The following is a 24,754-nucleotide window of genomic DNA, read 5'->3' on the forward strand; positions in this document are numbered from 1 at the left end:
ACGAAAGACAATTCGCTACTACATTGATTTGTGAAAGATACAGAACTCCGCACAAGATAAAACTACTACTGATTAAATAGTTCACAAGGAAGGAGAGGACACAAAACCTACTCAATTCTCTCAGCAACCATCAGCTTCCAGTAGCATTTACAAACAGCTTAGACCTTCATAACCATCATGCCTCATGCTTTACCTTTTCAATTTTCCTTTGTCTCCTGAAGGACAAAAATCATATTCAATGTATTAAATGTTCTACCTATTACTGACTTAATCACTAGCTATTAAAATTCCCTTTCAGAAGAGAAGCTTTAAAAAAAAAAAAAAGCATTGCCTAATCATATGTAGGATACTTTCAAGCATATAATTTATAAATCAATTAAATATCTTAATATACTGTACCTTACAAGTAGCAGAACAGAATGGTGCTAAATCGAGCGTAAGTGGAAAATCTACATGTCTGTTTACCTTACGAAGACTCAAGCCAGCCTTAAAAAGAGCAAAACATTTTTGAAATGCAACAATTAGATCTAAAGCACTATGTTTGTTAAGTAAAACCAAAAGAGAAATTGTAGTTTTCTCACAGATAAAAAATGTGACTAATTGTCTAAAATTGATATGACTAAATTAAAAATTAGGTTTCATAAATTGTTACTACAAAGATTATTCATTCATGTGGGGATTTTTACCACACACAATAAGGGGAATAGTTATTTTCATTGTGGCTTTTCAACACTTATAGAAAAATAAATTCAGTATGATAAAAGCTAAGCTACTGACACATATGCTATCATGAAAATATAGTCAACTAAACAGTAAGGAGAATGTTCTAGGCCTAACTCAGTGACTGGTTGTCAACTTGATTCCAGGTATAAAAGGATGAGATTAGGTCCTTTTCAGCTCTAAAATTCGATAATATTCATTCATTAAAACAAATAAAAAATGTAAACACTCAAAACATTTTATCAGTAAAAGTAAATGCTATATATCACATAAATAAAATGTACTTTTATGTTCTTAAAAGCTCTCTTTTTCTATTTTTAATTTGCAAAGGCAAATCTTAAAAAGTGTATGCTTTGCATTATGTAATGGTAATAAAAACTAGCTAATAAACTATCGAAAGTATTGAGTAGGAGACCTATTAAATAGAAATAGACTCTGCTGGAATGAGAAGATACCTAAATCTGAATTGAATGGGTAGACAAAAACTAAAAGATGCAACCTTTCATGACATCAATGACTGATATTTTATTTGCATACTAATCACAATTTTACTATAGATCTGTTGCCTTTTTTATTGCTTACCTTGCTTTAAAGACAAAAAAATTCTTATTTTTTGCCAAAGTATATCCACTTACTGATTTGTTTTTTCAAGTGATCTTTAGAAGGCTTAATAGCCGACATGAAATTATGAGGTCATATCCCAGGAATATTTAATCTACATTCAATTTCTTTACCTTTTTCATCAGGTGACCTCTATAAGGACCCAATAACCAGCACTGTCTGAGATCATTTCAGGCTAATGTGTTCTCCTCAAGCCGCACTACTTTGCTGTTGAGAAATTACCCCCATCACATAAGAGACTGTGTGAAGGACTTTAAGATGAATCTTTTTCTGGGGGTAATTTTTGGAAAATATCTAGACTTATATTTGCATATACAGTCTCCTGTCTTTTTCCCTTTAATGGAATGATACACTGCATTTTCCTCATTAAAATATAAATTTGATGTACTGCACACTGGAAACAAGCTAGGACTTACCTCTGGCATGATCTATGAGTGGGACACATACATTTTTGTGTGTATCTCCATTTTCTTGTGGTAGGTTCTTACTTAGTCAAGAGTAATTAGCTTTGTTCAAAAATTGTTAAAACATTACTTGGCTGGGCACGGTGTTTCACACCTGTAATCCCAGCACTTTGGGAGGCCGAGGTGTGTGGATCTCCTGAGGTCAGGAGTTCAGAACCAGCCAGACTAACATGGTGAAACCCTATCTCAACTAAAAATACAAAAATTAGCTGGGTGTGTTGGTGGGCACCTGTAATCTCAGCTACTCAGGAAGCTGAGGCAGGAGAATCGCCTGAACCCAGGAGGTGGAGGTTGCAGTGAGCTGAGATCGCACCATTGCACTTGAGCCTAGGTGACAAAAGCGAAACTCCATCTCAAAGAAAAAAAAAAAATTACTCAATGTTCTTCATATCCATTACTAAATTACTTTCTGGCAGGTGTTACCAACGTACACTACCAATGCTGATAAATGAAAATGTCTCTATCTCACTTCGTCCTTATCAACACTACTATATCTTTACTAATTTGGACAGGTTAAAAAAGAATCTGTCATTTTATCTGGCCTTTCTTTTGCTGAGAAGGATGGACCTTTTTCTTTTCTTTTTTTTTAATTTCAGAGTTTTATTGTATTGCACTAAAGGAACAGCAGGATGGTTATACAATTTTCTCTTTCATTCAGTTTTGAAAATCTAAAGTACCTGGAAATTCTTAAGAATACCTTTACCACCAGATTAGAACAGTAAGCATAATAACCAATTTCTTAATAAGTAATGTCTTACAAATAAAAACACATTTAAAATAGCTTTAAATGCATTCTTCACAAGTAATTCAGCATATATATTTTATATCATGTTTACTTATGCTTAAGAATTAAAGCAAGTATATTTATCACTCTGATGGAAATATGGGAAATCTCTCATTCATGCAATATACAGGGATAGTATCAAGTCGAAGGGAAAAATCCCACTTTTTATTTTTGTAAATGTTTCCATATATAATCATCTACATGACAGATGAGAAAACCCAAGAAGTTTCCCACTAGTCAGATATACATTTTCAGTTCATCAGAAGCACCTGATATCTACAACTAATTTATAATTAATACTGTTTCAATGAACCCAAAATGAGCCCTACAAGTTCCTATAAACAAAAACTTCCAAAGTACTAGGACAGTCAGTAAGTAATGCATCATTCAGAGGATTATGGCTATTCTTTAAGAAGTGCAAGTTCAAACCTGTCAATACCAGAGGTAATCATTTTATATTAATTTATATGTAATTCCATTTAAATTCTTTATCTGAATATAACATATGAAAACAGTCTTTCCACAAGCAAAAAATGTGGAAACATTTAAAAAATAAGGAGTCATTTTTAAAGTAACTGATCCGATTCCACAGGCTACTCTTGGAAACAGGATCTTGCTGGATAGAATCTCTTCATGTGGTGGCTTTTTGCATGCACTTAACTGGACCAATTCTTCTGTGTGTTGTTCTAAGAGCTCACCAAAACATAGATCATGCCATATAGGTAGTTAAAAAAATGCTAGAAGATAAAAAGCTAATTTACACCATCCTTCCTTCTGACAATATGTTAGAATATCTGCATTCATGATGGTTGTAGGATCACAGAGTCCTGGTCCACTCATCACTGGTCTACTCATATACTTCCAAATATGATATGCCAAGAGGGGCATATTGAGACCCAGTGTAAGCCACTCTGCTGCACAAAGAAACATGACACAGAAGAAAGCATGGATGAGGTACTCTGGGAGTACAAGGGAATTCAGGGTATTACACTGGTCTGTAGGATTCTTGTTATCTGTCTTCAGCTCATCAAATGCTGTAATGTGCCAAATGGCAAAGAAGATGAGTGCGGCAGTGAGCAGCAGCGCTAGCATGTAGCAGAAGGCCGCGAACATGAACGCCATGGCCGGGGAGGAGGCAGGATGGACCTTTTTCATACTTGCCTAGACTTTGGACTTCTAGAACTGTCAGTTGATATTCTTTTCCCATTTCATTATTAGGGTCTGATAAGTTTTCTTACTGATCTTTAAGACTTTATATACTTAAAATATTAAAAATTTGGCATTTTTATGACAAAGATCTCTATCCAGTTTCAGATTTGCCTTTAAGTGTTGTGGCTGTTTCTGATATACAGCTCTAAAGTTACCACAGAGAAGGCTTTCAAGGATGTCAATAAACTAGAAACACAGGCATTGCTTAGGGACTCTGCTCCCTACAATGTCCAAACCCTGGGAATAAGAATGTAGCTTTGCTGACATTACATTTTAAATGGATGATCATAAATATTTCCCAGGGCATGAATTATTTCTGTAAGTTGTTTCCAAACAGGGATGCAAGTACCAAATATAAAATAACTGCGGTGCATCATTAAATTAGCTTCTGCAATCTGGCATTATCCTCTCTTATACACACAGAATCACTGCAGATGTACCCTTTCCATTAGACACTCTGACATGATGGGACATTAATGCATCTGCTTCTGTTCTCTGTGCCATTTCAGTTCCATTGAGTTTCTATAGCCTTGGCTATAGAGGAATCCAGAACTTAATCTAATCTGTGGATAGGGATGGCAGTACAGAGAAAAATCTCTTCTGGCACATCTGGATCCCACTTAAAATGGTGCAAATATGTAAACTATCAATAGTTTTCCTTGGGATTTCCTTTTTAGGTTTTATATTTAACTTGACACAGAGATCAAGCTAAATATTGACTGAAGTTTTCTCCTTGTTTTCTTGATAATTTGTTTTATACAGTTACAATTTTTATTTAAAAATAGTATGGGCCAGGCATGGTGGCTCATGCCTGTAATCCCAGCACTTTGGGAGACCCAGGTGGGTGGATCACTTGAGGTCAGGAGTTTGAAACCAGCCTGGCCAACACAGTGAAACGTCATCTCTACTGAAAATACAAAAACTAGCCAGGTGTGATGGTGGGCACCTGTAATCCCAGCTAGTTGGGAGGCTGAGGCAGGAGAATTGCTTGAACCCAGGAGTTAGAGGTGGCAGTGAGCTGAGATCATACCACTACACTCCAACCTGTGCAACAGAGCAAGACTCTGTCTCAAAAAAAAAAAAAAAGGAAAATTAAGAAAATGAAACTAGTATGGACAGATGGTGTAGAGTACAGCTCTAAATGTTTTATTTCCTAAAACAGCAATTTTTTCCTAAGTCCTTTACAAAAATCAATCCAGCCCTCTTTCCCAATTCTTCCTTTATCATAATGTAATAGCTTTAAATTATACTATTATACTCGTTTTACTTCTTGACAATTCCAACCATATTCTTTCAATTAGTTTTAGTTTTAAGGGTATAAAAAATAACTTCTTAAAAATATTTTAGTATTTTCATTCATTCTTCTAGAGAAATAAAAATCTCATAGAAACAAGGCACTGGATTCAAACTGTAAGTAACTAAAGAAAAACCTGACACATTAAAAATATTTAGATTGCCACCCACTGTAGGGTCCTTTTGCTATGGTGCCTGCCTTGGAGCTCACTTCTTTCAACCTTACCCAACTCTCCCAGTCTAAGCACCCCTCTTCAGTGAAATCATGAAAGCTCAGAAAGTCATATGCACTTTGCTACTTGCTTTTAAATATTCATAAAATATTTTTTCTTTTTTGGTTTTTGAGATAGAGTCTCACTCTGTCACCCAGGCTGGAGTGCAGTGGCACAATCTCAGCTCACTGTAGCCTCCGCCTCCCAGGTCCCAGAGAGTCTCCTGCCTCAGCCTCCTGAGTAGCTGGGTGTGTGCACCACCTTGCCTGGTTAATGTTTGTATTTTTAGTAGATTCAGGGTTTCACCATGTTGGCCAGGCTGGTCTCGAACTCCTGACCTCAGGTGATCTACCCACCTTGGGCTCCCAAAGGCCATGGGAGCCACTGTCCCCAGCTAAAAAACTTATTTTCTATTAACACACAAACACACACAGAGATACCATTTAGGTTCCTACTGCCTAAATTTTCAAATATTGTGAAACAGTTTTAATCAGGAAAATCTTGTAAACTATTATGGTTAGACTAGCAGTAAATCTCACATAACATTTTAAAATTCAGTAAGTTAGTGGTTACTGTGTAATCCTTGACAATATTCTACAGAATTCAGAGCTCTGCGAAACACACAAAAAAAATTATTATGGCGCTACTGAAAAAACTTACCTGATGAAATCTTTTCAGATGGAGAATTAGGACAACTGGAATAGCAGAAATGAGTAGTTGCTTTCTGGCGTTAGTATAAACTCCTTCTACTTTCTTTTCTACATAAAATACAATAAATTTATAAAATTACATTATGTACCATATAATAAACATTTATATAGAAGCATCATACCACATTTTTTTTTCTTTTTTTCCTCCTTTCACCATGTGACCACAGTTTTTAAAATGTTAAAGAAATTGGACTTCTGATGAAAGGGCAGTCTTGACTCCTTCCCAAAACTCTACTAAAATGAAAGTAAAGGAATTTTTCTTTTTAAGGCACACAGTTAATAAGAACAGAGAATAGGAGAGGTAACACTTGCAACAAAATTTGGAAGGTGGAAAGCAGATGGACTAGAAGTAATTTGGGTCAATGTTCTCCAGCCAAAAATCATGAGAAGCATGGGTGTAGTTGAAGAATTTGGGTTTAGAAAAGATTTCTAAGTTTCTTTTTTTTTTTTTTTTTTTTTGATACAGGGTCTTGCTGTTACCCAGGCTGAAGTGTAGGGCAGTGGTCATGGCTCACTAGGGCAGTGGTCATGGCTCACTGCAGCCTTGACCTCCCAGGCACAAGCAATCCTCTCACCTCAGCCTTTCAAGTAGCTGAGACTACAGGTGCACACTACCCCACCTGGCTAATTTAAAAAAAAAAATTTTTGTAGAGATGGACTCTCACTATATTCCTCAGACTGGTCTTGAACTCTTGGCCACAAGCCTTGGCCCTCCCAAAGTCTTGGGATTACAGGCGTGAACCACTATGCCCAGTCCCAATTTCTAAATTCCTAAGATTTAGGATAGTATTTGAACATGGCCATTTGTATTTGAACATGGCCAATTGCATATTTAACTTGGATTAATGTAAGTAGGTATTTATTCCTGCTCTCATCTTGTTATTTCTTTATTACTAGCATATACAGTATGTCTTTATTCTGATGCTTTGACATCTAGGGTCTTGTTAACATTGGAGGGACAACTCCTCCCAGGGCTAATTCCTAGAGATAGTAAACAATATAAGTATGCCTTTCATATGCAAACTAATCCAAAGCCCAGAGCCCATACCCCAACAACTTCCTGCACTGGGCTTTTACACTCTGGGGCACTATCCACCTGGTTTAATCACTCTAGGAACACATACCAGATAACTAGAGACAGTTCCTATATCCCAGAGCCCACTAAAATTATTCGAACTAGCCAATCCTAAGCCTGCTTACCCTGCCTTATCCATTCATTTCTTCAGAAATCACACCAAAGGCTCTTACCCATGTTTTCCCCCCACCTGCTGACTTACACTGGTGCTTCCCTATGTGGTCCTGTGCAGGACAGTGGGCCACTACTTCTTGGGAACTGTAAGTAACACACTATTTTTTCAGTGGCAATTATCTCCTGATCTGTTAGCCTCACCATACCTGAATAATAAAGCCTACATTTTAAAACAAGTAGTCACTAAGAATCGGAGTATTCTTTCCATTTATTCAAGGATAAAGATGAACTGAAAATTTATTTTCCCTTTTTTCCCCCTTTTCTCTGACCAACTAATTATAGTAATTATAGCGCTAGTTTCATGACATGTGACTATTTAAGATCTTCAAAATGTGTCTGTTGAGTTTACAACAGATTGATAGGATCTGTGAAACACATTAGCCTCATCATTAATCTCACTAGTGATACTATTAAAAGTCTTAGGGATATTTCTTCCGGATAGATTTCAGACAGCTACTTCCCTCAAATAAGATGAAATGGGTTTGCATTTTCAATGCAGATCTGTATATTTCCTGCTCTTCGATTTATTTAAACAAAAAAATGAAAATCTGTTCTGCCCAGTGAGTATTGTTAAGTGCTTAGGTACAAATATGAGTAAAACAATCTCTGTGCCTAAGTAGCACAAGTATAGAGACAATATTCTCAGGTTCCTCTATTTGAAATTTGTAATTAACTAGACTATCAGGAAATCAATAATCATTTAATTAGAAAACAGTTACCTGCTAAACTGGTTTCCTCTTGGTACTTCTGTTTGTTTTCAGTACAATTCTCACATAGAAGTTTATTATTCCCTATGAGTAATTCCATAGATGTAAACTGGTAGAGACAGGACTGAACTGAACATTCTTTAGAAGCAGTTATATAGCTCTGAGAAAGGGTCTGAAAAGCATTTTGGGGACTTTGGGACCTCAAATGCTTCCCCTCTGAAAAACATAAATTATTTGAAATATTTAGTGGCTGATTTTCTCGGACAAAATCTTGATCTCCAGTTACAGTGCTGCTCAAAGAAAGTTCAGAAATAGCTTCAGACATTTCCTTATCACCACTGTCAGTCTCCTTGGTGTATAGCATTTCACCTGCTGATGGAGGGTAAAGGGGTCCATCTGTATGCACACCGGATCCACTACTGGATCTGAACAGCCCTGGCTGCTTTGAAGCACCTTCAGATTCTGAAGCCTCACTGTCGGCATCAACATTGCTTTCAGAATGGCTGGCTTCTTTTTCACTGTCATCAGTTGGGCTTTCATTCAGAGGTGACTCAGAATTCATGAGGCTTGCAAACATTAAAGAATCCTCATTCATTTCAAGGTTTTCATTTTTCTGGTATATGACAACAGTTTCTCCAGACGACAATTTTTTAATACGTTTTCGGTCATGAATTAGTTGATTCTGTAAGTTGACAGTGTTTTCAAAAAAAGAATCTTGTAACTTTATTGAAAATAAATGCCAACAAGTCTCATTTAAACATACCATAGTTATTAAATACCATTTCTCTCAGATCCACTTCCTAAGCCTACTGAAACTAAGATAAATAGAAGATATACTAAAAAATGGTTCTATTTTAAAAGTAAATCTTCATGCAAGAAACTAACAACAGTTTAACAGTGGCTATCTCTTTATGGGGAAGGAAATAGGACTTTTGTAGAACAGGGTTATGAAGGAGACATTTTTCTTAAAAAAAAAAAAAAATCTTTTAGAAACAGGGTCCTGCTCTGTTGCCCAGACTGGAGTGCAGGGCACAATCACAGCTCACTGCAGCCTCAAACTCTTGGCCTCGAGTGATCCTCCCAACTTAGCCTGCCATGTAGCTACTACTACAAGCATACACCACCACACCTGGCTAATTTTTTAATTTTTTGTAGAGACAAGACTATATTGCCTAGGCTGGTCTTGAATTCCTGGCCTCAAGCAATTCTCCCACCTTGGCCTCCCAAAGGAGACTTTCAGTTACTGTATAAGCCTTTCCGTACTTGTTCATTTTAAACACTGAAAATGTACAATCTATTTTTTAAACCAATTAAAAAGTAACAAAAGTAAACTACAAACTATTACAACACAGTGTTGCTTGGTTGCCAAAAATTTTGTAGGGAACCAAAAAGAGCCAGAAGAAAATTACAGAATTAAAATAATCTAAGTTTGGGAAAGGGGGAATTAACTAATTTAATTAAAGATTTTAAGCTACTCAAAATGTTTCACTAAGTTTCTACATAGCTGAAGGCTTGAATTACATTGTTCTTTCCCTATAGATTGGCTTAAGGGTCAAGATAAAAAAATAAAAGACTATCATGAGTAATTAATACTCACTTTTAGTTATTCAGGGGAAGAAGGGTAAGTTATAAGAAGTGTCTTGCCTCAATTTTTATCTTCAAAATGAGGAAAAATAACATTATCTCCTGTGTTTACCAAGTATTCTGAACTCATTGAACGAAAATAAGGTATTTATTTTCACCATATATTTGGTATACTAGAGAGCATATGATGAGTAATAAAGCTTATGGTAACAGCCAACAAGTTCTACTCTGCTAAATTTAAATAGTACTTTTTTGGGAAAAAAACCTTTCCTATTTTATATATATAAAATACTAATGGTTAAGAAGCCCTAGCCAAAGCAATCAGGCAAAAGAAAGAAATAAAAGGCATCAAAATTGGAAAAGAAGTCAAATTGTTCCTCTTCACAGACGACATAATCTTACATATAGGAAAACCTAAAGACTTCAACAAAAACTCTTAGAACTGATAAATAAATTGAGTTAAGTTGCTGGATATAAAATCAACATACAAAAATCAGTAGCGTTTCTATACACTAACAAACTAGCTGGGAAAAAAAAAATCAACAAGGCAATCCCATTTATAATAGCTACAAAAGAAAAAATAAATCCCACCGAGGAATAATTTAGCTAAGGAGGTGAAAGACCTCCACCAGGAAAATTATAAAATACTGATGAAAGAAACTGAAGGAGACACAAACAAAAAAAGCATCCCATGCTCATGAATCAGGAAAATATTGTTAAAATGACTATGTTACCCAAAGCACTTTCTAGATTTAATGAAATTCCTATCAAAATTCCAGTAATGTTTTTCATATAAAGAGAAAAAAATTCATAAAATTTGTATGAAATCTGGCCAGGCGCAGTGGCTCACACCTGTAATCCCACCACTTTGGGAGGCCAAGGTGGGTGGATCACCTGAGGCCAGGAGTTTGAGACCAGCCTGGCCAACATGGTGAAACCCCATTTCTACTAAAAATATAAAAAATTAGCCAGGCATGATAGTGGACGCCTGTAATCCCAGCAACTTGGGAGGCTGAGGCAGGAGAATCACTTGAACCTAGGAAGCAGAGGCTGCAGTGAGCTGAGATTGCACCACTGCACTCCAGCCTGGGCAACAAGAGTGAAACTCCATCTAAAAAAAATTTTGTATGGAACCAAAAAGAGCCAGAATCACCAAAGCAATCCTGAGCAAAAGAACAAAGCTGGAAGCCTCACACTAATTGACTTCAAAATATACTACAAGGCTACAGTAACTACAAAAGTACAGCCATCATTGAAAACAGTATGGAGATTTCTCAAAAAAAAAAAAAAAAAAAAAAACTAAAATAGGGCAGGGTATGGTGGCTCATACCTGTAATCCCAGCACTTTGGGAGACTGAGGTGGGTGGATCACATGAGGTTAGGAGTTCAAGACCAGCCTGGCCAACATGGTGAAACCCTGTCTCTAATAACAATACAAAAATTAGCTGGGCATGGTGGTACACACAACTGTAGTCCCAGCTACTCGGGAGGCAGAGGCTGGGGCACGAGAATCACTTGAACCTGGGAGGCAGAGGTTGCAGTTAGCTGAGATTGTGCCATTGCCCTCCAGCCTAGGCGACAGAGCGAGACTCTGTCTCAAAACCAAAAAAACCAAAAACCAAACAAACAAAAAACAACTGAAATAGAACTACCATAAGATCCAGCAGTCCCACTTTGCATAAATACTAGGCATTTATACAAAGAAAAGAAAATCAGTATATCAAAGGGATACCTGCACCCCCATGTTTACTGTAGCACTAATAGCCAAGATGTGAAATCAATCTAAGTGTCCACTAGAAGATGAATGGATAAAGAAAATGTAGTATATATCTATAATGGAGTACTCTTCAGCCCTAAAAAGAATGAAATCATATAATCTGCATCAACATGGATGGAACTGGAGGTCATTATGCTAAATGAAGCAATCTCGACACAGAAAGGCAAATATCCCATGTTCTCACTCATATGTGAGAGCAAAAAAAAAATATATATGTTGATCTCATGAAAGTAGAGTAGAATGATAGACACCAGAGGCTTAGAAGACACTGTGTGGGGAGTAGTGGAGGAGATTACGTTAGTGAGTACAGAGACAGGGTTAGATAGAAGGAATAGTTCTAATGTTCCATTGAAAAGTACGATAACTATAGTTAACAATAGATTATGTGTGTCTAGACAGCTAAAAGAGAAAATTTGAAATGCTCTCAATACAAAGAAATGACAAATGCTTAAGGTAATTGATATCCCAAATACCGACTTGATTACTACACATTCTATGCATGTATCAAAATATCACATCTACCCTATAAATATGTACAAATATTATGTATCAATAGAAAATTATTAATGGTCATTGGAAAAATATAGACCCATACAGGTTTTTAGTAACTTGCCCAAGGTCATATATTATAAATAGCTGTGTCCAGAATCCAATTAATCTAATTTCTAATTGAATAGTTTCCAAACTCAGGTGATTATCAGAATCACCTAAGAGGGCTTGCTGTTTTAAAAGATACATGTCCAAGGCATTATCACAAGAAATGCCCATCAATGATGTCTGAGGTTGGGTTTGAGAATTCATTTTAATAAAGAGGTGATTCTTATGATCAGCTGGTCTTAGGAAATTTTGAGTGAGACTATTCTACCTGTCCCTTTTACCCTCCTACTCCCAGTGAAATATAAAAGTACCCATTCCCATCCTTGTTTTCTGCTTAGTGGACATATGATGGATTTAATTCACTAAAAATATTCTAAGTTTATAATATAAATTAGGACCAAAGATTCATCTATTCTGAAATAACAAAACTCTAAGGAAAAAGCTTACTATCAAAGAGGTGATACAAGACAGAGGTTAAAAGCATGATGGAACTAAACTGCCTAGATTCAAATTTAGGCTTTCCAATTTACTAGCTGGGTGACATCAAAAAAATTACTTGACATCTCAGTTTTCCAGTTTCCTCACCTATAAAACGAAAGCACCAACCCACATTGGGTTGTCATGGTGGTTAAATTAGACAATATACAGAAAAGCCCACAGAGCAGTGCCTAGCCCATAGTAAGCAGCATAAGCATCAGTTATTATTATTTTTGAGACCAAGTCTTGCTCTGTTGCCCAGGTTGGAGTGCAGTGGTGTGATCTCGGCTCACTGCAACCTCCGGCCCCCAGGTTCCAAGCAATTCTCCCGCCTCAGCCTCCCGAGCAGCTGGGACTACAGGCGCATGCTACCATGCCTAGCTAACTTTTTGTATTTTTAGTAGAGATGGGCTTTCACCATGTTAGCCAGGATGGTGACAATCTCCTGACCTGCCTCAGCCTCCCCAGCATGCCCAGACAGTATCAGCTAGTATTAGTGGCAGCAATCATGAAAATGATCTTAATGGTTTCCCTAAATACCATTTATGTACAAGCACTGAACTAGAAACCTGAGACATAGTAGCAAGGACAGACTCAGTTCCTGTTTGCAGATCCTACAATCCAACCCAACAGAAGCAAGTATGATAAGACATAAATTCAAGTCAGCGGGAGGCAGTATATGTGGTTAAGAGCACAATCCTTGTTTAATCAGTTTGAATCCCCGTTTCTGCCATAGGCTACCTCTATGATCTTAGGCATGTTATTTAATCCATCTCTTGACTCAATGTAATTGGTGTAAATAGCTGAAAACAGTGATCATGACATAATTAAGAACTCAAATGTTGGATACAATTATTGTTATGACAGAGAAATACAGGGCTATAGAAATTCAGAGGAAAATAACTAATCCAGAATTGAGTGAATCAGAGAAATATGTAGGAATTCAGCAGAGGGTACAGGAGGAGAATGGGACTCTTCCTGGCAGAAGAAATGGTTCAAAGACCCATTTAGTTTTCTGTTCCTGCATGAGTTTGCTAAGGCCAGTGGCCTCCAGCTCCATCCATGTTCCTGTAAAAGGCATGATCTTTTTTATGGCTGCATAGTATTCCATGGTGTATATGTACAAGATTTTCTTATCCAATCTGTCATTTATTGGCATTTAGGTTGATTCCATGTCTTTGCTACTGTGAATAGTGCTGCAATGACCATTCACATATGTGTGTATTCATGGTAGAATTATTTATATTCCTTCAGGTAATACCCAGTAATGGAAATGCTAGGTCAAATGGTAGTTCTGTTTTTAGCTCTTTGAAGAATCGCCACACTGCTTTCCACAACAGTTGAACCAATTTATACTTCTACCAACAGCGTATAAGCATTGCCTTTTCTCTGCAACCTCACCAGCATTTGCTATTTTTTGTCTTTTTGATAATGGCCATTCTGACCAGTGTGACACAGTGTCTCACTGTGGTTTTGATTTTCATTTCCCGTTCATTTCCCGATCAGTGTTGAGTTTTTCATAAGCCTGTTAGCTGCATGTATCAGACTTGATTCTGAGGGCTACAAGGAATAAAAGGACCAGTTTTGTATTTTAGAAATATTGCTGTCTGCAATGTGGAGCACCAAGTGGTGGTGGGGAATAGGGAGAGGAATGGGGACTAGGGAAACAAAAATCAATCAGGCAGCTACATTATATTTCCCTATCTTTTTCCTCAGACATTTTGGGTAGTACTTTTTTTGTCTCACATATTTTCCAATAAAAAATTTCTACTCAGTGTTTCCTTTCACTATTTTTTAAACTTTTAAAAAGATGCAAGAAGCTTCTCTTTTTGTTACAGAAAGTAAGTAGGGAGGAAAAGTCTACTTTTAAACTGTAAAAATATAAGAAATGAAAACAATTAAAGGGGAGATATATGACCTTCTTTGGGTGTTTCCAAAATTCCCAATAGTAAATTGAGCCAATACCACATGATAAACAAAAATATCCTTGCAATTGTTTTTACCTGGACTTTAAGTATCTGTTCAATTTAATCCTTAAAAAATTTACATAGGTTAAGTTGCCATTTTCTCAAATACTTCTGTATAATACCTTGAACAATTTAGCACCTTAGGAAAAATGGTAAAATCAGGTAAGATCCCTTTGAAACAGGGTTTTCCTCAAATCTATTTTTATATTTTTAAATATATTGATAGATACTGTAACTAAACCAGTATTCTTTCGGTGACTGGTAAAAGAATAGAAAAATTGAAATTTTCATTATTTTTTCCATGTAAAAAAGAGGACTGTTTTTCTGAATTTAGCCCCAATAACGAGAGGCACAACACAGGTTTCAGCAATTCCATAATAACATCTTTTATAATAACTAAAAAGAAAACAGAGGAAAATAAGATAGAACGTGAAAATTACTCAATTAAAACCAAAAGTGCATGAAAGTAGCAACAGAAATAAAGAACAGATGGGACAAATAGAAAAAACAGCAAGATTATGGTCTTATAATTGAATGCAGGAGCTGGGTCTCAAAGAACTTAATTGGCAAAAGGCTGTGCAACTAACAGGTGGTGGGAACCAAGGTTCATGTAAATCGCACCAGGGCACAATACACTTATGATTCTGGTAGAAGTATTACAGTTTTATGAAATTTTTTAAAAATCATCTTTCATATAAGTAATATACTTATGTATATTTCATATAACTAATATACTTATGTGTTGAAGTGGCTCAGAGAACTGAACTTTCTGATTTCTTTCTGAATTAATGAACAGAGGAAGAATTTTAAATAGGGATATCAATTTGAGATTTTCCAGTTTCTACATTTATTCAGTTAGCATGATCCTTTTTTTAAAAAGCTGTGGGAGGGGAAAGAAGAGAAGAAAAATAAACTATGGAATAGACTTTACATAATATCTTTTGGTAGCCATTTGTTGCAGCTGACTTAACCTTAGTTTTTGGTTTAAGAAGGACTTTTATATATGCCTATGGCTATTTAATCTGTTTAATGTATCTGCCTCCTGTTATTTATTCTGTATTTAGGCCAGAAATTGCATGTATTAGTTTTACAGTACTTTAACTGGATTATTTACCCGCTATCAGTAAGCAAAATAAAATGACTTTTCCCAAGTACTCAGAGATAACACCTTCCAACTTGAGGGCAAGATTTTCTCAGCTAATTACACTGTTATTTTATGTATTTTTATCATTCTTCACATTAAGCTGTTTTCTAGTTTTAATAACTAATATAATTTGACAAAGAGAAACAGTGAAAAACTCAAAAACTTACTATCAAATCACTACTTGTACCTCTATTATAATTCCGAAAGATGCAAGGTGCTTCTGTTATCGTAAGAGATTAATGAATACCATACAGAAAAGTTTGTCAAAAATATCTTTATACTCTTATTAACAGCTTTGCTATTCAGAAAAACAAGACTTTATTATCTTTATAAAACTAGTAATGAAACTGGTTAACTACTGAATTATTCTGGTTCCATGACTGAACTGGTTCTATAGTTGAACTACTGGAAATAATTTGTAAACATAAATTTCCTAATGACTGAAATATATTTATGTCATTTAAATTTTCACTTCTTGAATACAGTACCTTAAAGATGTTATTAGAACTGTACTTTTCTAATTTTAGAACCATATGCAAACTTGTCCTCTTTCCCATCAAAACTAAAAAAAGTAACTCTATTACATGAAAAAAGTGTTCAATAAAGAATAGGTCAAATTTTAAAAAGTAACCAAAAAAAGTAACTTTATTATATGAAAATAAAATTTCAATAAAGAATAGGTCCAGTTTGTTCAGCATAAGCACAAGTTATATCCATGTGGTGTCAGATCTTTGAGGTATAGATTGTTTCAATATATCCTATATGCATATTCTCAGTTCCTAACCAATACTGTGTGGGCAGTATTTTTCTCATACATTTGGATAGCAGATGTATTAAAACTACTGTGGCCAGTACCACAGAATCTCCTAACTCTTTAAACTAAGCAAAAATAAAGAAAAAAAATTAATACACATTTATATTTTAATAACTAGTGCTTTTTAGGGGAACAGCAACACAATGCTTTAACCTTTTCCAACTCCACAAGATGCTTTTGCTTTATACTATTAAAAATACTCACACTGAATTTAACTGCCCTATGTATTTTATGAAGCAAAATTAGCTTTTATTTAAAGAAAACATGTTGTTCTTTCTGAAGTCTTGTGACTTCTAACATAAGCCTTCTAACATAGTAAGTTAAATTCAGGCCAACTATAATCCCTACAATTTTGGAGGCTGAGGCAGGTAGATCACTTGAGGTCACCAGGAGTTTAACACCAGCTGGCCAACATGGCAAAACCATGTCTCTACAGAAAATACAAAAATTAGCCAGGCATGGAGATGTGTATATGTAGTCCCAGCTACTTGGGAGGCTGAGGCACGAGAATCACTTGAACCTGGGAGGCGGAGGTTGCAGTGAGCTGAGATCGTGCCACTCTGGCCTGGCTGGGTGACAGAGTGAGACTGTCTCAAAATAATAACAATAATAATCAATAATAAAATTTGTAAAAGAGTAAGTTAAATTCAGTATGTCAATTTGCCAAATTAATACAAATCGTTTCATATAAAAAAGTTTTTTCTTTGCTGAAGTATAAGTTCAGATTTATTCCTTTCCATTTTCATGTGTGCATGCAAACTTGTCCTCTTTCCCATCAAAACTAAAAAAAAGGTAACTCTATTACATGAAAAAACCAGGTATGTCTCTAGTGAAATAACAGGTCTAAACAACGGTTATCAATGGCTGGTAATATCATAGAGAGACATAAAACATTATGTGCATCTACCTGATGCAAGTATACATGCCACCACCTAAAAGTTTTCTTGCTAAAAATTAAGTAAGTAATTAAACATGAACCTAACTAGGCCTCTAGACGTAAATGTCTCAGAGGGGAAATAAAGGTGAAAGAGGAACCCCTTAATACCATGCTGCTGGAAAAAAGGACCTAATTTCAGCAAATAAATTGCAAAGGAGGAAAAAGAGGGAGAGGGAATCTGTAAATTATAAGAGATTTAACAGACATGGCAACCATTGGGAGGCTGAGGTGGGCAGATCATGAGGTCAGGAGTTTGAGACCAGCCTGACCAACATGTGAAACCCCATCTCTACTAAAAATACAAAAATTAGCCAGGCCTGACCAACATGTGAAACCCCATCTCTACTAAAAATACAAAAATTAGCCTAGTACATGCCTATAATCCCAGCTACTCAGGAGACTGAGGCAGGAGAATCGCTTGAGCCCAGGAGGCAGAGGTTGTAGTGGGCAGAGGTTGCAGTGAGCCAAGATTGCACCACTGCACTCCAACCTGGGCAACAAAGCGAAACTCTGTCTCAAAAACAGAAAAAGAAAAAAGAAAAAAGAGAGAGCGACACAGCGATGAATTGCAATCTATAGACCTCTTTTAAACCCTAAATTCAAACAAACTTTAGAAAGCAAAATAAAAAACTGAGTACTTATGAGACAACTGCAGAAATTTAAATAATCACTGACTCCTTATATTATTTATAATGAATTAATACTTTTGGTATGATAATGGTACTCTGTTTTGGAGTTTTAAAAAGAGTATCTCTCTTTTAGTGCTGGTGTGGTGGCTCACTCCTGTAATCCCAGCACTTTCGGAGGATGAGGCAGGCGGACCACCTGAGGTCAGGAGTTCGAGACCAGCCTGATCGACATGGTGAAACCCCATCTGTCCTAAAAATATAAAATTAGCTGGGCGTGGTGGTGCATGCCTGTAATCCCAGCTATTTGAGAGGCTGAGGCAAGAGAATCACTTGAACCCAGGAGGTGGAGGTTGCAGTTAGCCAAGATCATGCCATTACACAACAGCCTAGGCAACAAGAGCAAAACTAAAAAAAGAACATCTCTTTTAAAGATACACACTGTTGAAGTATATGATATATTTGGGATTTATTTCAAAAATAATCTGGGATTATCCAAAAATAGTCTGGGATGAATGGAAGGGGAGGATGTGGGATAGATATAGTTAGCAAACAATTAGCCAAATTGATAATTATGAAGCCAAAATATGGGTACAGGAGAGTTTATTACACTCTGTTCTCTACTTTTAGATGTCCTTGAAACTTTTGTTAATAAACTGTTAAAAAACAGATGTCTAACAAATGCTCATGGTCTTACCTTATCTTTAGGTGAAGAATGCTTCTTGGCAGCTCTAGGTTGAGGAATATTTTCTATAGCAACACTGCCACTGCATCGATCATGATCTGTCTCCTGTAAACTTCTATATTTATTCATTCTTCCCACAAGTAAAGGTTTTGAAACCTATGTAAATGCCGGGTACATAACACAAAACTTCTTTAGCAAATAAATTCTGGATGTCCTCATCTTAAAATTTCTAACTGACTTGAAACATAAAAAATGAACACATTCTCAAAATAAAAGGTGATTAAGAGTTTAAATTCCTTGAGAATTTATTCATACTTTATGCATATGTACCCAAACCCCCAAGTCCCTAAACTCAATTACAAATACAAATTCAATTACATAGAAAAAATAAAGACTTTCAGATATCTGATAATATACTTGACAACTTTTTTTTTTTTTGGTTAATCAGTGAGAGCTTCTTATGTTGCTCAGGTTGGCCTTGAACTCATAGCCTTGCCTCCTCAAGCACCAGGACAACTGGCCGGAGCCACCGCGGCTCCCGACAACTCTTTAAATAAATGAATAAATGTTCTTCACAAAAGCCTCATCACTAGTTTTCTTCTCCTTACCCTTTCTTCTATTATAGGAAGTGAAATATCAATGAATGGATCTTTCACCATGGAGATCTTAAAAGCAAAACACATTGAAAACTTCAGTTAGAATTCTAATATAAACACATAGTTTTGTAAAGTACAAAGAAATCAAATGTCCTTGGCAACCTAAAATTTTATGTTAAAAAATGTTCCTGCAACAAATAGTGATTTAATTGGGTATTGCAGCACATTGTTAATTGAAACAAGATGTTCTCAAACATCAGTGCATGGTCCAGTTGAATTTTATGTCACTGTCAATATGACTGGCCTGTAATATTTAAAATAACTTCAAAATAAACTGTTTGAGAAAACTGATTAAGTAAAGAGACTAGACATTTTTGGTGAGTTTAGGGGTATAACATAAGTAAAGAAAAGGCCATGAAAAAAGCAGAGAGCTTGGCTGTCTTTTGTAGATTCTTTAGGATAATTCTGTTTTAAAAGATACTCTCTATCTTGTGTGAGAGAAATCAACTTCTGTGTTGAATAGTCTAGAAACTTAAAGAATCATGGCCATACATTCTTTGTCTCAATGTGACAGGCTGGAATGAGATAGAATTTATAATCCTGCTTTAATAAGGCTAAAGAAGACAGAAAAATACTCCTAATCTGGGACAGGAAAATGAATAAAGACTCCTTTTACTATTAAATCTAACAGAAATTTAAGCCTGTCATACTCTAAGCCATACAGTTTCAGAAATATTCCTTACCAAGCAACTGAAAATCTATAAAAATTCATACATGCTTTAAGTTGTTAAAGATGGCATTCGAAATAAAAATTATTAAATTCAAAGATGAGTGAAGTCTATACAAAAATCTTTAATAAGTCATAAAATCTTTAAATCAAGTCCGGAAGCGGTGGCTCACGCCTATAATCCCAGCACTTTGGGAGGCCAAGGTGGGTGGATCACGAGGTCAAGAGACAGAGACCATCCTGGTCAAAAAGGTGAAACCCTGTCTCTACTAAAAATACAAAAAATTAGCTGGGCATGGTGGCGTGTGCCTGTAATCCCAGTTACTCGGGAGGCTGAGGCAGGAGAATTGCTTGAACCCAGAAGGCGGAGGTTGCAGTGAGCCGAGATCATGCCATTGCACTCCAGTCTGGGTAACAATAGCGAAACTCCGTTTCAAAAAAAAAAAAAAAAAAAACTTTAAATCAAATGTGATATAACCACCCTAAATTATATTAATACATTAAATTATTTCTAATGGAATTCCATTTTTTTTTCTTTGAAACTAAGTCTCGCTCTGTCACCCAGGCTGTAGCGCAGTGGCACAATCTCAGTTCACTGCAAACTCTGCCTCCTGGGTTCAAGCAATTCTCCTGCCTTGGCCTCCCAAGTTGTTGGGAGTACAGGTACCGCCACCATGCCTAGCTAATTTTTTGTATTTCTTTTTTTAGTAGAGACAGGATTTCACCATGTTGGCCCGGCTGGTCTTGAACTCCTGACCTGAAGTGATCCACCTGCCTTGGCCTCCCAAAGTGCTGGGATTGCAGGCATAAACTACAGTGCCCAGCCTGGAACTACATTTTAGGGCACGGCAATGTAACACAGTAACTCTCTTCACAGAAGTTTCTCTCTCACTTCAAACAGCTAATGAGTTTCAGTATATTAAGATAGGTGTGTCTTAATACACTGCCTCATAGGTGTGTCACGAGAAAAAAAATGCAAAAACATGTTTACTTTTTAAAATACATAAATTATCAAATCTACTTTCTAGGAGTGTAGGGTATAAAAAGACTTACAAGAATTATGTAATTATCTGTCACAAATTTTAAACATGACTGCCAACAATTAAATGTGAAAGAAAATATCATAAAAATGATGTGATTGCAATCCATTTTATCCAAATGAATTCTGCAGTACCTACATTTGCACATTCTTCACACATGACCGTGCTAGTTAATTCACCAATAAAGATCCGATCTATGAAGTTCATTTTCACACCTTCTTTTCCATATGCTGTAAAAGTCATACTTTTTAATGCAAAAAACATGTCAACCATCCATCTAACAGTATAATATGCTATCTTCTGGTTATTCCGAAGAAAGTAATGTGAATAAGATAATCTGTACTACATGTAATAATATACACAATATATACAATGATCTAATGTCTTCCTCCTTTATGATTCTGCAGAGGAATTACAACTAACAACTACTTCAGTCTCCAAGAAATAATTAGCTGTTCTTAAGAGGTAAAACAAATAATCAATAACCACTATTCATACCACACCTCAACCACTCCCACTAAAACTTATAAACCCTCATGTCTAACCTATAAGTATACAGAAGAAAAGAACAGGAGATTATACTATCAGGACTAGGGATGCCAGGATCATGACTATAAAAATAATAGAGTCATAAAAGGCAAGTGTAAGGAATTAACATAGGCAATTAAGAACTCAGTTAAGAACATGGTTACATTTTTAAAAGTTAAAATTATTCTGCTCAGGAAATATTTATAAATTTTAAAAAGTATGCCTATGAGTTGCATTAAAAAAACCTGAGGTTGGGAGAAAATAGATTAAACGTAAACCATGAATGCAGTTTAAGTTGGGTGACAGGTATAAGGGGATGTATTATACTATTCTCTCTACTTTAATAAAAATTTGAAACTCTCCATCATAAACCATGGGAGGAAAAAGTATATTAACAAACCTATTCACTCCTCTTTCAAACTTATTTTTTAAGCCTTAATCTTCAAGTTTCTTATAAATAATATTTAAAATCATTAAATATATCATTTAGAACACTGAATGACAGAAAACATATATATGAATATATCAATAAACATTAATTAAAGTTATATTTATAAATAGTATAATTATAAAGGTATTTCATTGAGAAAAACTAAAAGGGACTGGAAATAGAGATTACAAAACTGGAAAGAGGGGAAAGAAAAACTGGGCTGTTATTCCAAACATCCACGAGATGGCACTATCTCAACACAAAAGGACAAGGCACACTTGAGCATCTACATTTTCAAAAAATCTTGAACCCGTAATTACAAAGTGCACAATAACAATTACGTATGTTTGTTTGTGAATTACAGACATATAACACATACATTATAAAACTACCAAAACAAAAGAAAAAACACAAATAATATTTTTAAATGTCTTCTAAAATGATGATGACTTTATGCTAACATTAGTATCTCAATGCAGAATATACACTTAGGGCAAGTTATATAAACCCACATTGTAGTATTGATAATGATAAATAACCAACTTTAATTAGGTAATCATCATTTGGGGCTCATATTTTTACGGATGAATAGCAAACACTAGGAATAGGCAAAGTGCACTTAAACTTGACTTATTAGCACTCTCTTCAATAAATGGTTTCTTTGCAGGAGTCTTTAGAGCACTTAAACATTTTGTCTAGTTAAATCTAGAAAATATCCATAAATCCACTGATCCAAACACGTCAAATGACACAACATGATAAATATGAACCTCCAAGCGTGGTTGCTACTTTTAACAACTTTTCAAGTTTCCCTTAGAAGACCTCACATAAAGGTATCAGTATCAATCTGTATAATATTTGAATTAGCTTTATTTTTATAAATTCACATGAATACATTGTATCCTTTTCTGTGTTTCACTGAAGTATTTTTCAGATATCGCAGTAACTATGCCCTCCTTTTAAACTACTACTTTGTTGTATTAGTTCACATAATGCTCAGTTCTTTTTCCAACTAAAATAAAATGTTAATATTTTCTTCTAGAAAAAAGTTTTAACAATTAAAGAGTCAACATACCTTTGATTTTTTTTCTAGTTTCATCATCAGCAGTTTTAGTAGTTGGGTTGTTAAATGCTTTTAGAATGCTAGCTTGTATTCGCTGTAAGACAAAGTTAATAGATTCTGGTCTATAATAGTTAACTCAGGCTTCATCCTCCTAATAAAAGTACTTTCAATCAGCAAGGCACACTGTGGATCTCAGTTCCCTAGTCTGAAATTAAAATGACCAAACTTGTTTAAAATGTAATTTCTTCCAGGTCTCAAATTCCATGAATAAATAGCTCTAATGTCAAATTTTTCCAAGTCAGAATTTCTACATGTAGGTTCTCCCTGAATGTAAAGTATTTTTAACAGTGTGCAAAAAGCAAGCAGCCTAGTCCTGTTTTCCTTTAGGCTTAAAGTCATTTCCCCTCTTTTTTCCTTCTCCCTGTCTCTAAAATGACACTTTTTAATGAGAACCAAAAAAGAAAATAGACCATATAAATTTGTTGTCTATGAAGAAGACCTTTCTATATTAAGAAGCTATTAAGCTGGTTACTATAATCTGTATGCTACGTGGACTACCTCATTTATATATACATATAACTAAAGTAAAAAATGATCAATTAATGCCCATAGCAAGAAGAATCCCCCAAATTTTAATTATGGTTTTATTTGAACTTAGTTGTCAATAATGATTATATCTTCAGCAGCTCTCAGTAAATGACAATGTTTATATTAAATATTTCTACATCTCTTGTATACATTTTAGGAAAGATCCAATCTCACAGAAAATTTTCAGAATAAAACTATATATTTCAAGAATAAAACTTAATAAGTGACCTTTTTACATTAACTATGGCCCTAATTAGTGGATGAATTTTATCTTCCTAATTCAGATTATGACAGTAGGATAAGGAAAAAGTTTGTTAATTATCTTTCAAAAATTTTTATAATTTTTTTCTTTTGTGTGTGAGAGTCTTGCTTTGTTGCCCAGGCTGGAGTGCGGAAGTGCAATCACCGCTTACTCTAGCTTCAACCTCCCTGGGCTCAAGTGATCTTCCTGCCTCAGCTTCCCGAGTACCTGGGACTACAGGTATGCACCAACACACCTGGCTAATTTAAAAAAATTTTTTTTAGAGATGGGGTTTTGCCATGTTGCCCAGGTTGGCCTTGAGCTCCTGAGCTCAAGCAAGCCACCTGCGTCAGCCTCCCAAAGTGCTGGGATTACAGGCATGAGCTGCCATACGTGATTTTTTTTTTTTTTTCCGTAGAGACAGGTTCTTCCTATGTTGTCCAGGCTGGTCTTGAACTCCCAAAGTGCTGGGGTTACAGGTGGTGCCTGGCCCTTCCTATATTTTAATTGGGAACGATCACTATGACATATTAAATGAAAAAAAAAGTATAAAAAATTATACGTATAGTATATGCCTCCTTTGGAATAAAGAAAAAAAGAGCATAAAGGAAGAAAGACAAGAACATGGGATATAAGCAAACGCAAGGCCAAAACACAAGAGAGGCAAAGGGAACTCCCACAATCCTGGTCAGGAGGACTTCCAGAGTTACACCTGTACATCAGACATGGAGCAGTGAGACTTATGAATCAGAAATATTGTCAACACCAAGATCCTCCTCTGCCATTATAACACATTCTTAATCTGAGAACACAATATACAGAGAGGGAGGTGCTCATGTTTATTCTCGCTTCATGCCCTGATGCCTAGATTAGCAGAAGACACATATGACCCCTCAGAATTGTTCTGCTGTGTATCATTTATATTTCTTCTGTTTTTTTTTTTTTAAACACATTCTCCTCCAAT

General features: G+C 35.5%; 1 protein-coding gene and 1 pseudogene across 4 annotated transcripts in view; both read right to left on the reverse strand.

Annotated features, from left to right (window-relative positions):
- Positions 1-24,754, reverse strand: part of USP45 (ubiquitin specific peptidase 45) — a 78,322-nt gene that overhangs the window by 8,247 nt on the left and 45,321 nt on the right. For all 4 annotated transcript variants that reach the window (XM_078369870.1, XM_002746857.6, XM_054254278.2 and 1 more), the window contains 7 exons: positions 22,974-23,055; positions 21,079-21,170; positions 19,186-19,242; positions 18,590-18,733; positions 7,982-8,651; positions 5,964-6,061; positions 400-486 (listed from right to left, as the gene is read on the reverse strand). In XM_078369870.1, coding sequence (XP_078225996.1) covers positions 400-486; positions 5,964-6,061; positions 7,982-8,651; positions 18,590-18,733; positions 19,186-19,242; positions 21,079-21,170; positions 22,974-23,055 — 1,230 coding nt within the window. The remainder of the gene's footprint in view (positions 1-399; positions 487-5,963; positions 6,062-7,981; positions 8,652-18,589; positions 18,734-19,185; positions 19,243-21,078; positions 21,171-22,973; positions 23,056-24,754) is intronic.
- Positions 3,183-3,725, reverse strand: LOC103792557 (protein cornichon homolog 1 pseudogene; annotated as a pseudogene).

Source organism: Callithrix jacchus, chromosome 4 (assembly GCF_049354715.1).
Source record: "Callithrix jacchus isolate 240 chromosome 4, calJac240_pri, whole genome shotgun sequence".
Classification (NCBI taxonomy): domain Eukaryota; kingdom Metazoa; phylum Chordata; class Mammalia; order Primates; family Cebidae; genus Callithrix; species Callithrix jacchus.